The 15,318-nt window shown below is 28.1% G+C and overlaps 1 protein-coding gene across 1 annotated transcript in view; it reads right to left on the bottom strand.

Annotated features, from left to right (window-relative positions):
* Window positions 1-2,076: 2,076 nt before the first annotated feature.
* twin (CCR4-NOT transcription complex subunit 6-like twin) overlaps window positions 2,077-15,318 on the bottom strand; it is a 92,173-nt gene continuing 78,931 nt past the window's right edge. Inside the window, exons 5-8 of the mRNA XM_071182119.2 lie at window positions 12,462-12,613; window positions 9,601-9,831; window positions 7,882-8,059; window positions 2,077-5,837 (exon numbers count right to left, since the gene is read on the bottom strand). Of these exons, the coding sequence (XP_071038220.1) occupies window positions 5,606-5,837; window positions 7,882-8,059; window positions 9,601-9,831; window positions 12,462-12,613 (793 nt within the window). The 3' untranslated portion in view covers window positions 2,077-5,605. The remainder of the gene's footprint in view (window positions 5,838-7,881; window positions 8,060-9,600; window positions 9,832-12,461; window positions 12,614-15,318) is intronic.

The raw sequence follows: 15,318 nt of genomic DNA on the forward strand, positions 1-15,318 counted from the left end.
CGTTGCAATATTCATTAAAATATCCTTTTTATTTCACAGTATTCTACTGCGTTGATCGGATTTCAAACACATCTACTTTTAACAGGACCACACTGTACAGTTCTTAAGGTAGTTTAAATACAAATATAATTGCTGAAAATTATATTGAAAGTTTTGGTTTAGGCCTAATGTCGAAATCCGAAGTTTGCTTTCCTTCTAGCCAACATATCGAATTTGCCAAATATGGAAGTCTAAGGGTGGAAACATTTAGTCTAGGCAAGTCAAGTGAGAAATGGTTTCCTACGCATTTTTTACACTAAATAGAAAACAAAACCAAGTCGAGGAGAGTAATAGTTTTGATTCTATAAAGATCCTTGGTCCTCATTTGGAGACTCTAAAGGAATATGATCTCTTTGGAAGCCGATGAAGGATTCAAGAAAGAAGTAGAAATCTGATATTTTGTTTGCCGCACATTTTAGTAAATAAGTCAACCCCCTATTTTCGATTAGGAGATAGCAAATTTCTTGTATGTTGACCGCTCAAAAAACCAGACATTAAAATTTCTAAAATTAAAAAGTCTTCCAAATTTTAAGTTAAAAATGATGAAATATTCCAAAACTTACCTTAACTTTTTTTATTCCAAATTTTTTTTCTAAACATAATTTTAAGTATTGGTTCTAAAAAAAAACCTTTATATGCAAAACAAAATCTGCGGAGAGAAAATTGTATAGATATATAGTTTTTGTTAGAAAAATAGTTATTGTATAGAAAAATAGTTTTTGAAAGGTATTAGAGTTATTCTTATTAAATCTATTTCAATGCTATATATAGACTTTATCACCAGACGTCAATGCCTAGATTTTCGTAAAATTTGGGTTCTTGAAAAGTAGACTTATGCACCAGGACTAACGTTATTTGTTTTTGGAGGGTATATTACATTATAGGAAAAGTTGGTATTGTTTTTTATCCTCTTATAAAGAGAAGTTAGAATATTCAGCTTTTCCATGACTGAAACTATATTGGTGAAATATACCACAAAAGCGTAAGTCCTCACTTGGACAAAGAGGTCAAAAAATAAAATATTACACCACACTCTTGAGATCAGGGTTGGGTTTTTGCCGTCAAAAACTGGTTTTTGACATGACAGTGGTAAAAACCGTGTTTTTACCGGTAAAAACCTACTGTTTTCTTTAATTTATGGCATATAGCGGACAATATATTATTTTCACATTATTGCCTTTATAAATGAATGTTGTAAATGATTGCTATTGATTTTGCAACTATATACATGTATTCTTATAGAAGGATATACATTCATATAGAAATATTGTTATATACTTATTGAAAATAGTGATACTTATTTTTATCATTATAGCTTGATTTGCAAAGGATTCAAAATTTTGCACTTCTTAATTGTTAGAAATAAACAAACAAACAAAAAAGCTTGGAGCTATTAACAAATTCAAGAACTAAAAAGAAGAATTTAAAATTTGGCATTTCTTAAATATTAGAAATAAGCTAAACAAAACTTGTAGCTACTAACAAACTCTAAGTCAAGAATGACTTGACATTCTTCAGTAATGTATTATGCCAAACAAAATGATGCTTGGAAATGTTGAAAATTTTGTTCAGTATCCTAATATTTTACTTCAAATAGTATGTTTTAATATAATCATGTTGGGAAAATGCAAGAATTTGTTCTTAAATATCTTTTAACAACTTTTTTTCTAATTTTATTGCCTAAAATGAATTAATTTTAAATTACAATCAGTTAAACTCAAATAAAAATACAGTTTTACCAAAACTATGGGTTTTTGACATTTTTGACAGAGGGTTTTTTGACATGACGGTAAAACCATGGTATAAACCGGTAAAAACTGTCATGTGTCAAAAACTTGCCAACCCTGCTTTGAGATACTAAATGAGTTTGCTTTTGTAGTATACCTAAATATTTTTTATAACATAAATGAAAAATTCCTGAACGAAAGGGTTAAAGAATATCCCAATTTCATTCCTGCAAAGCATTAAAATAAACTGCTATTAAGTAATGTCTATATTACTCAGAAACAAATTTCAAAGTAGAAAAACACACACATATACACAAAAAAGTTTTCTTTTTTTATTATTGTCCACATTTATCAGAATTTAATACATGAACTACTTTTTTGAAAAATGTACAGATAAATTTCTATACAGAATATGAGAATGGTTTTCTTTTATAAAAAAAGATGAGTGAATTGTAAAAAATAAAACAACTAAGAAAATTTTTTAAGTTATTCAAATAGGAACAAAACAACATACAACTATTTTGGTTGCAAGTCAGAATTACAGAACTATCAATAAAAATTAAAAACACAGAAGACACAAAAACCCACAGTACGATTAAAATTGATTTATAAACACATATACATTATAAAAATTAATTAAAAACTAATTGTACAAAAAAAGAACCCAAAACAATTTTGAATTTCAATACTTTCATCAAAATACCTAACACTATAAAAGGGGTCACATTTAAAAATGTAACACATATAAAAGACCGAAGGACAATGGTTAGGTCTAATGTTAGGATGAGCAGAAAAAAAAACCATTACAGCAACCAAATATTTATACCATTCAAAATGTCGTCACATTCTAGGGTCACCCAAACCCTGAATGAAAATGAAGTCATGCATAAAACAAATCTAGAATTGCCGTTCCAAGTTATAGGTAACTTCAAGGTCAAAATATTCCCCCAAAGATTTGACCTTGATTTCAGGAACGAAAGCAATAATTACACATCAAATGAGAATGTCTAGAAAAATTCAGAGATGAAAGCAATCACAGAACTAGGAAGAAAACAAAAACTAAATAAACTGAAAAAATTCATTAATTAAATTGCATGACACCAAAACCAGATGTACCATCGAGTTTTTTGAGTTGAAAATATTAACCTAAACTTTGAGAAATGTACTAAACCCTAAGATGACAATAATTTAAACACCAGTATTCAAAAGTTTTAAAGGAAATCAGATGAGAATAAGAAACTGATATTAAATTTTGAATTATAAAGTTGTGAGAAATATCTTGCTATATTCGACGTTCAATATTGCATTAATCTTATTTTTTGAATGTAAATTTTAAAATATTAAATTTATGTAAAATTAACTACAATTTAGGAAATTAACATATGTTTTAAATTGATTTATAAGAAGCCACTTTCTGATGGAATCTAATAATTTTGGTACAATATTAATTTATGATTTGAACATAAACCTGAAAATATTAAATATTTTAAAAACTACCAAGTTTTGGATAAAACTAAAAGTTATGCGATGTTTTAAATTTAAATACTTTAGTTATTATTCAGTGAACCAGAGAGTTATTCAGTGAACCAGAAGGAAGAAAGGAATGTTTTATGCAGAATGTCCCATTTTCCTTTTCAACGTTTTACACATTAAAGAAAAAAATTGAAAATCTATGATAGATTTCATCACTGAAAATTTTCTAGAAAAAGGATGAACACAATACTATGAATTAAGTATAACAGTACCTTCTCTAACAAAATAAAATCACAGAAGGCTTTATAATAGAGATAAAATCTATAACTAGTTTTTTGCTTTACAGTATATCAAGAACACATAGAAATATTAGAGAAAGAGAACATAAAATACAGCTTGTTCTTTGTCAGTCATATCCTCCATAAAGTATCCATGCATTTTTTTAAAAAATATATAAAATTGAAAATGAAATTTGAATATTAAACCCCCTGAAAGAAAGTCGTTTGTAAATTTACAAATTTTCTTCTGAACATCCAAAAATTTGCTGAATTGTTTTATTCTAGAGAGAATTAGAGTTGATGTAAACACACAGCTACACTAAAATAAATTTTATGTTGAGAATTTATTTTAGAAAGATATTGGATGTTCAGAGGTTGATGAAAAAAGAAACCCCATAGAGCAAAAAATCTCAGTATATATACTTTTTCTAAAAAAGATTAAGCAGAGCAAATAATTTCATGAGTAGTTTAAATAAATCCTAAGAATATTTTTTTAAAAAAATTAACAATAGTAATAATAAAAAACTGATTGAATTCGAGCTTTAAAAAAAAGAGGCCCAGTAAATGACTAATTTTTGTTTTGTTTCAATTTTATGATTAAAACTTAATAAACTTTAAGTAGCCAATGATTAAAAATAATGAGTTTCAACACCAATTATATGTAAACAGTTGTATTATTTTTAGTTGAAGTTAAAATCAAGATGCCACATTTTTGATAAAGATTATTTATCTTATTATATGTAATAAGATTTAAATACTGATACTGCAACATTAAAAGTACAAAAAGTTTGTAAAATTGTGTAATTTCACAGGTAAAACTTATGTTACTATCATGTTAGTGATAAATAATTTGCATGGTGAAGTTTGCTTAGTTATTTCTTGAGTGTCAGTGAACAAATTTTTACATAATAATCTAAAATATTAACAAACAGTGACAAGCAATAAAAAATAAGACTTTATATTATTTTAAATTTGAGAAGTAGCAATATGAATAAATAGATGTGTACATTTGACCACATACAGTTACGCTGAATTAGAATTCCTTAATAAAAATTGTAATAAGAAAATATTATGAAAATTCACAATGCAATTAAAGTTAACACTTATGATCAAATTTAAGATTGAAATATTACCATACACAGTAAAACACAAGCACAAAATTCTGAAAAAAGTAAATTTTATTTAACAAAAATGTCACTATAAAAAAAAAAGTTATACGATTTTTTTTGAAAATTACACAACTATAATACAATTTATAAACACTAAGTTTAATACTAGAAAATTTAAGAAAGATAAAAAAAAAAAAAAGGCAATGGAATATCAACAAAAATACTGTAACAGATATGCATAATGTATTTTGTACCACATAAAAAAATAAGATTAAAAATTTGCAAGAAGAAAAATTTAAAATTAGGATTGTTAAAGTGAAATGATATGCATATCTAATGTTCATGATTGAAGAAAAAAAAACAATCATAATCAATATATCACAGCCAAAACAATAAATGCAAGTTTACAATTGTTAAACATACCTATTATGAAAAAATTACATGCTACAAAATCAAACAGAATCAGGCAAGATTAAAATTTTTTTAACAGTGATTTTGAGGAGGGAAAAATTCCCCCGATACAGTCAAAAGTGTTAGGTCGTTAAGATTTATACAAAATAATAATCTCATTTCTAACATCGTAACTACATTAGTAACTATATACAACAAACTGACAACTTTCTTATAACACTGAAATTTAAATCAACTATTATAACATACAATCTATCCATTAAACGAAGCTTAGGGGCTACAATGAAATTAAATCTCCATCCAACTTTAAAGTTCGTTCTTTATTCTTTTTTTTAAAAAAAAAATTCAGCGAACTGTACAATATTGCTGAAGAAGGAGAAAAGATTTAAAAGCTTATATACAACCATTTAAGAAGTCCCATTTGAAGGAAAAAAAATAATAAAAAAATGCGTCAGTCTTAAAGCGACAAGAATTACACCAGGCTATTGACTTGAAGTGAAGTAATCCAAACAGAAATAATTGTGCAAAATGGTGGTTACAGTGATGATCTTGTTTATTTAATTCAATGCTACCTGTGGAGTGAGACAATGCCATTGGGAGGAGAGAGCTGTATGGGGACTGTGGGGTTGAGTTGTAGTTCCACCACTATGGGGAAGTGATCAGAGGGTACGTGAGGGTGAGGGCAGCCGTGTATGCCGTTCTCTTCGAGCCAGTTGGAGTCAATTGGACCAAGAACACCAAGCACTGACATATGGAGTTTGGAATAGAAGACGTAATCTATGACACCTTTAAAGTCGTATCTGAAACAGAAAACACACTTTATGAGCATACAGTGTACAACGAGACAATTTGGAAGAACGTTAAATTACACTGGTAGACAAAATTAAGAGATGGAAAGCATTTCCGCACATTCATTCGCACATGCAAGATACCCACACACTGCTCCATTTGACAATGGTTTCGTGAATGCCCAGAGGTACAGGCAGGAGGTCGTAGAGTCCTATGTGCATCTTTTCAGGGGCACTATTTGCCCTGAGTTCAATTTTATGGACCACATAGGGTTCTCATGGCTGATGAGTATCTGGAAAGCGAGGATATTCAACGAATGGATTGGCCAGGCAAATCCCCTGATCTGAATCCTATTGAACATGCTTAGGATGCTCTTGGGAGAGCTATTGCGATGCACCAACCTCCCCCCAGAACCATTCTGGAGTTAAAAATTGCTCTGGTGGAAGAATGGGAGGGTCTTCCACAAGTCCTCCTTAACTCCCTTATTAACAGCATGCATACTCGTTGTGAATGCTGTCTGTCTGTCAGGGGTGACCATACACTATACTAGAGGAATCACACACTGTACAAGCCTCACTTTTATTGTCATTTTTTATCCTTAAGTTCAGACTACATTGGATTTATTGGCAATAGGTCTTGCCAGTGAATGGCACTTTCCTTTTAGTTTTGCATACTTTATTATCATGGAATAAGCTATATCCATACCAAATTTCATTTATTTATATTCAGTATTTGAGATATTTGGGAAAATGTCTTACATCTCTTAATTCTGTCCACCAGTGTAGTTAGTATTCGGTTAACAACGATTAATAGTAGTAAAAAGATATAAAATGTCAAAAAAGTTTAACGAATATCTTCAAAAAATTTAATTAATTGATGTAAATTTCAATTTAGTATTCAGAATTTTATTTTACACAATAATTACTCACAGAACATAAATAAAGTTAGCAATAACTTTCATTATGCCTTTTTTTATAATTAATAACCTTGTTTTTACTTTTTCTTTTAAAAATTGAATCAAGTTCAGGGTACATTTATATGGACTTAAAGGGAACTATCTCTTGCTCCCCACCCCTAAATAAATAAATAAATAAAAAAAAACCACTTATAATTTCTGAGCGCAAATTTATTATTTCGAAAGGTTTTGGCAAAAATTATATGTTAGAATTTTTCCTTTATTGCTTTTTAAGAATTAAACCGTATTGCTATAATAGCAGCATACTTCGTCAAAGATTAGAAAGTTTCTTTTTTTTTTTTTTATCATGGAAATGTAAGAGCTTTATAAGCGTCTGTGATAGCAATTTGAAAAGTAAATGACATAGAATAGGTAGAATATTAAGAATGAAATAATAACACTATAAGAAATTCAATTATAAAAACATATGTTTTTACAGCAGAAGATCCTTATAACGCAAACCTTGAAACATGAGGCTTTATTTTATATAGAATTTTATGTCAGATAGATCATTTCACAAATCATTAAACTTACCAATTAACAATATACACCTGGAACATGATATAAATGTTTTAAAAAAAATTTTAAATACAAATAAAGTATAAAAATATGAGTTACCGTTAAAGTATATAATGCAGTTATTTCATAGAATACCTAGTTATTCCATGAAATAACTGATCGCGACCGTTAAAAGTGTGTAACATGTTATTAATTTGACACTTTAACTAGTTATTCTATGAAATAACTAGGTATTCTATAAATTAACTAATAAGAGACAGTTAAAGTGTGAAATAAACAATTTATCTAAAATGAAATAACTAGGTATTCTATAAAATAACGGATTTCATACTTTAACAGTAACATATGCACTGATTCATTATTTACAGAAAATTATTAAGAGCGAAATATTTTTTTGTAAATAATAAACAAGCAACTAAAAACTGGCAAATTTATAAATTTTATTTTTACTTTAGAGATTGTTAAGTTGAACGCTTTATAGAATCATGTTACATAGCTCTTACAGTGTATTTGAAAACAGGAAGTGTTAATACAAGCAGGGAGAAGTGAATTGCAAAATATGTAAAAAATAAAATACTCACGAATAATTTGTGAATGGCATAATACCATCTTCGTAAGCTCTTGATATTTTAAATGGATGGGCAAATTCATTTGCTTTTGCAGAATTTCCAAGTTTGCTCAAACAATCTTTATAGACATACTCTTTAAAGTCACAATGATCAGTTTGTACACGGCCAGAGGAGAGGTATTCTATTACACCTACAAACAACAATAATCATTTGATTTTAGTAGTCTAACAACAAAACGTTAAGAGAAGGACAAAGTACTTTTTTATGAATATGAAAGAGAAATTAAATATATATATATATATATATATATATATATATATATATATATATATATATATATATATATATATATATATATATATATATATATATATATATATATATATATATATATATATATATATATATATATATATATATATATATATATATATAGTTCTAGAAAAGAATTACACCCATCAGCATAGTTTTCATGCATGTTGGTTAACACACATCAACTACCAATCATATGCAAGTTGGATAGAAGAAAATGGCCAGATCTGAATAGACCATAATTTGAATAACCATTAATGTCAAATACAGCTAGAAAAAGATCAGTAAAATAAAAAAAACCAGTTTTATTGTTGAATGGAACTGAAATATATTTAAATTTTGATTGGAACTGATAAGAAACTGGTTTTTGATGATTTTTTATGTCTTCTAAGCAGATTGACTACAATAACTATCAAGTATTATTTTGTGTCTCTTGTCAAAAGTTAAATCTATTTTAATTTTGAGAAGGATTCTAAAAACACACACATATAAATAGATATGCATCTTAAATCTTTCAGCAGTAGAGCATAAAAATTGCCAATAATCATCCTTTAGCAGTATGCAACATCTTACAACTCTAAAGTGTTATCTTCAGTCATTTCAATAAGCTAAAAGTTCACAAAAAATGCTTAGATTTCATAGATTTGAATGACTAGGTTGCAGTAGCACTTATTGGTCAGTATTTTTAACAATTCACAGTTATAAAATTTTAGAACTATTACTTGATACGTCTCAATGGGACTTAAATTCGGATTGATCAATTGAAGTGGCAGATGATATCAATTTATAGTTATAAAATTTTGAATGATGATAGTTGATAACTTTTTCACATTACTGCCTTTAGACTACCTTAATAAGTCGAACCTCATTAGCGTGAAATCATTTAAAGTGAAACATTGCTTGATATGAAACACATGTATGGTCCCATGAGTTAATGAATTATTATCGTATTTTACATGCTTAACAAGAAATTTTCAAGCTGATAATCGCTTAACATTAAAGGAAACTGGAAACAGATAATAAACATGTGAATTAATGCCTGTTATTCATTTTGAAGAATGTAACTTCTATTTTCTCCCTTTGTTAGAAATAGCAGGTGGCAAAATGAATAAAATAGTTAGAATTTCTAAACTTACCAAATTGTTTGGTACATAATAGTATTGTATACACATATTATTGTAATGCATAACATTTATCGGCAGTACCTAAATAATTGTTTTCATGATGTGTCGGATAAGATAAAATTCGGTTAACATGAAATAATGACAGCCCCGTCAATTTTGTCTTCGCATACACACGCGCATACTTACACTAAGTATGGCTATTATGGAACACTATACTACACTATGCAAACAGATATTAAGAAATTTATACTTTTCTGTCAACAAATTAACAACCACGATTTGTGAGGATGAATACCTGAGTCTGGAAGTGAGTTAAAATCTCCACACAAGAGAAGGGGAATGATGTTGGGGTCAGCTTTCTGATGAAGGGGTATATTGCTTTTCTGGAGGATATCATCGACAAAGAACTTTAGCTCATGCATCAGCATCATCGTCTGAATAAGTTTCACATCCGAGTACTCTGGATCCCAGTGGATGTGAGCAGTGCAAACCAAGATGTGCTGGTTGATTTGAGATGGATCAACACCTACACAAATATTAAATACACAATCAACTAAACTAAAAACAACTGCAAGGCATAGCTCAAATATTTAATAAGAAATTACAAAAAATAAGTAAATAAAAACCTATGAACTTAAACTAGGACTTTATAGACTGATAAACTATTAATGGGCTGATAGTCTAAGATCAGGAAAATGAAAGATTTTCATAAATCTATATATCTTTCAACAACAGAAAAGGCCGGGACAGCCTGGTCGGTAGGGCGCTGGACCCATGTCCGAGAGTTCGAACCCCAACGGCCGAAGTCTCCCCGTTTAGTAAAGTGACTGATGCATCTGTCAAGTCGCAAAAGTCCTCTATGTTCCCATAACAAATCAATACTTCTGGGGGTACTGGATTGGAGATCGATCGTTCTCCCATTCAGGTCAAAATTACGATCTGTGGACGAATGAATGGGGCCGCCCTATAAAACGGGTGTGACGTTTGGTGTGGCAAAAGTCTTATTCTTGGCCATAGATGGCGCCACAAAAAAACACACTCTGCCTTAAATTTGCTCGGTTTCACCTAGCAGGCTTGTTTCTCTTTCAGAAACAATTGAAAATAAATAATTAATAAAATTTTGCCCCATTTTGATTTCATGTCTTTTAATAATCTTCTACAAGTAACTTATAACCATAACCAAGCTTTTACATTTTCTTAAGTATGCCTAGTGATTTATGTATTTATACTGGAAAAGTTTTTTTTTATAGAAACTTTGAGGAAAATAACTCTGTAAAATTTTAAAATGCTTGCATAAAAATATATTCAACATATCATTTCCTTATACTTTATGAAAGAAAAAAGTGAAATAAATGTCGTCATTTATGAGTGCAATCAGATTGACTAGCAATCTATCACCCGTGTTTCTTAGCACACCTAATACTGAGGAAAACATATTTCAAAATTTAATAACATAGTTAAATTTGATAAGTTAACGAAAGGAAATTTGAAATTAGTTACATTTTGATAATATCGCTTTGAATTGTTAAACAGTGGGGAATGACATAAATAATACAGATAAATAAACTCAACATATTCTAGACTTCTTTATAAATAAAAAGAAAAGAGTTGAAAGTAAACATAAATGTATATATTTTAAGTTCTCACATACATCTTAAACGCATGGATAGGACACTTAAGTGAAACTTTGAGAAGCGGCAAGTCACACAAGTTTCAAATTTTATACATAGATTATGACATTATTCAAAACAAAAAACGTAAAGAGAATATTACACTATTTTTCTGCTAAGGTTAAAATTTTTTTTTTAATGACGACAATTTAAATAAACGATTTAATTACAAATATTATATGCTGAGATGGAAAGGTTAAATAATTCTTTGATACCAAACACAAAAAATTATGTATTTTAATGCATACTCAATACTAATTTCATTTTTAGTTTGTTTGTGACCCAGTAACACTTTTCAAGTACTTATATAATTTCTAAACATTCTTCAGACACCAATAAAATCCTTATCGTCCCTCAAATATCTATAATCTTGTTAGTGCCCTTATATATTTTCATTGCCACTGGGGTAATATAATCCACATTGGAAAAATCTACTCTCCAAACCGAAACTCAATCGAACGAGCAAAAACTATTGAACTGCTTGGGATATTTAAAGTATTACAAAAAATTTTTCTATCCAAGATTGTTTAAGTATGTTATGTATGAATGCATTAGAATATATCACATATAAAAAAAAGTCAATGATCACTTTCTTTTGAAATTTTTTTTATCACATTTTCAAGAATTTGCTCTGTAACTTTATACCCCAAAATGCATTGCAAAGTCATTATATGGTGAGGGGAAAAAAGTGATACATTTAAATTAAGCCATTCATTGTTTGCATGTTTTGTTCTCCATACAATATAGGAGATAATTATTGTATTGTATAAATCATACATAAATTCAAAAGTTTTCACATATACCTACTTATTGACTGCCCTTGCCTTCAAAAAATGCTACTCAGAAGAAGGAATTGAAAACATCAAAACAGGTTTGAATACCAGAGGAAATGGAGAGCGGTTGAACAATTATTTCTATAAACGCATTCAAGTTTCACCAGGCAATGGTGATTTTGATACTTTAAATACCCCCCTTCCTGAAAAGTGTTTCATTACATTTTGGTCCTCATAATCTTTTTTCTCCCCTTATTTAAGTAATAATTTACGGAATCTTTAATGTACATACATTTTTTTCTTTATTTTTAAAAATCTATGCTAAGGACAACCATTATGAATACTTTTCATACATATTTCACTATTAATACAATAAAAGAGGTTTAATTCATATTTTTGTAAATAAAATTTTTTTTCACCACATCACAATTTCATAGAAAAAAAATACTTTCTATGAATTTTATAGCACAAAGTGTTTGAAAAATAACAGTTTGAAGGTTTGTAACTTCATGAGCTAAGCAGGCAACAAAAAATAATAGCACGGGCATTTATTACAATCATACAAATTTACTTAAATATATGTAAATTACAAAAATGATAAAGAGTATTTTAAATTCATAATTTTTTAATTTTGAAGACTTGTTTTATTCTTTTAAAAATCTGAAATAACTAAAATCTCTTATAAAAAACAAACAAAGATAAATAAAAATTACCATTTTGATAGGCTCCAATTTTTGTTTGAAGAAGTGCAGCTAATCCAATGTTGTCTTTCGTCATAACTCTATTCAGCATATCGTCACAGCCCTCAGCGTTTGCCATCGCTAATTGATTGAATTCCATTAGATGTTCTCTAACCAAGGTAAATCTATAAAAAGCGCAAAACAAAATTAAGATAACCATCTACAAAGAAATGTAAAAAATAAATAAATTTAATAATAGTTTTGCTTGATAAATAATATTTTACTGTAAATGATACATTAATATAATAATATTATATTTTAAAATACAGTAGAGAAACGATTATCCAGAACGATCGGGACCATCGCGATTCCGGATAACTGATTTTTCCGGTTTTCTGAATCGCTACAAAGTGCCGTTTTTTTAATGTTTATGAAACTAAACTAAAAAATTATTTTGAAATAGTTTTAAAAATAATAAAAAATGATAAATAATACACTTAAGTTTAAATAAGGAAAGAAATTATGAAATGAAAATTATATAGAGGCTTATATATGTTATTAACGTTATTATTAACATTAATAACATATATAAGCTATTTGTGCTTATGTGAGATTCGTCTACAAACGGCTTTTGATCCGTCCTTTAAATCAGTTCTTTTGTCAACTCGATACGCCATACGCTCTAAATAACAAAATTGGCTCAGAATCTTGCAGGAAAAAAAATTTTTTAATTGAAGAAAATTAATTTACGGTTCCGAATTTCATTCCGGTTATCTGGTTTTCCGATTTCCGGATTAGAGGTTCTGCACTGTATAACTATATTACTGTATCTTTTTCCTTATTTTTAAGTATTAAACAGAATTCTGAAAACAAATTGTAATAGATTCATAAATAAAAGATTACGAGACAATTTAATCACTTTAATGTATAAAAAAAGTAGGAGTTATGAAAATTGTTTCTAACTTATGATTTTTCTAATTTATATTTTAAACATTATGTTATGATTTATTTCAAAAATGGATTCAAGTAAATCAATGAAAACCCTTGTTTATAAATTAAAAAATTGATGTAGGAGAAAATTGGAAAAACTTTTGGATCATGTGATTGATTACTTATTCAAAGAAAAAAATTCCTAAAGCTGGATTGCTTTTAAAGGTGAGGTGAAAAATGATGCATAATTTTTTTATTGAAAAATTAACAATGATTTAAAATAAATAAATAAAAAATATCAAATATGCTTTGCCAGAAAATATATACAGTCAGACTTCTATTTAAGGAACTTCCATCTTGCGAATTAGTCTATTTTGCGATTTTTTTTCTAGAAACCAAGAACATTTTGGAAATTTCTTCGTAAAATAACTTCCAAATAGTGAAGTACATTTTCTATTTAGCAAACTTTTTTTTGTTGAGATCTACTTTTCCCATTTCCTCAAGTATTTCAGAACATTTCAAGCTTATAAACACATTTTATGGAGGAAATGACCTTGAATTGATTTTCGAAGCCACTTAATTTTCAGAGAAAGCAGTAAAATCCCTTTTCTTCCTTGTTTGCATTTCAAACCAAAAACTCAGACAAAATTAACAGATTTTATCAGTAGCAATTAAACTTAAGAACACATGAGGTAATGTATGTTTAAAATTACTTATACAATAAATGCAGCCATAATTTCATACATATATTTAGCTTTTTTCTTTTATTTGGAGCATGATAGTGAAACACTGGATAATGCTTTGCTCTATTCTTGCTTGCCTGTCCTTATGATTAAGATTTATAATATAGATTATACTAGTTTACAACATAAAGATGTATCAAACGCTATTTAAATTATATCTGGTGTTTAGGAATTTAAAACCGGTTTTGTGTTGCTTAAGTGTTTAAAAAGATGATTTTCTACTTAACGAATTTTTCATTGAACTTGTTATCGGAATTTGGCAACTTCTTTAAATAGAGATCCGACTGCAGTTGTCTAACTCTAAAGGATGAATTAGATCACTTGCCTACTATCAATCAATCAACTACTATATTATTGTGGTTATTAGTGACAACAACCTAGAAGTTTCTTTTTTATTTCCAATGAAAAGTTGTTAGTGAGAAACTCTATCCTAATCTCATTGGTTGCAACTGACAACTGATTGATCATTGATATATGATTAGAATGCAGGCATGCTAAGTGATGTCAGCTCAGAAACGCGAAAATAAAAAACTTTAAACTATGTTTCCGTTCAAAGTAAAATCACGCACAATATTATCACATAAATAATACAGAATTTTTTTTATTATTTTATTTTATATAGAAGAATATGAGTAAAAAAATTTTGATCGATTTAATGTTTTAATATAGCAGTAGTTTTTAATCTTCTAAAGAGAAGATTGTAGATAAATCTATACATAATTTTTCCAATACGAATTGCTTGGTTATTAAAAAAAGCTAATTTTTGTTGCAGGAAGGTAACCAAGTTAAAAAAAAATACCCCCAATTTTGAATAATTTAATCTACAAAATGAATTTATAATAAAAAACTAAAAGGGTGAGGAAATTACACAAATTTATTTAAAAAAAATCTAAATATATAAATTGTAATTGAACACATTTCTATGATAAAAAGATTTTAAAGAGGTTTTTTTAAATTATTTATTTACTAAATGTAGTACCAGAAATTAATAAAAGAGTGGGTATAAAAATCATAAATCTACAATATGGAATGAAGAAAAAGACAAAGCTAGTTACATACATATAAATATTACAATAAGATTATACATTTGGAAAATTTAACACACACAATCAGAGTCGTTTCAGGGCATTTTATTTTAAAATTTGTATGTAAGAATACAACATAATTTGAATAGGTTGTCAACTTCACTAATCCTGATGAAGCTTTCCACATCACAA

This window comes from Parasteatoda tepidariorum, chromosome 4 (genome assembly GCF_982258835.1).
Source record: "Parasteatoda tepidariorum strain Cologne lab strain chromosome 4, Ptep-v5.0, whole genome shotgun sequence".
Taxonomy (NCBI): domain Eukaryota; kingdom Metazoa; phylum Arthropoda; class Arachnida; order Araneae; family Theridiidae; genus Parasteatoda; species Parasteatoda tepidariorum.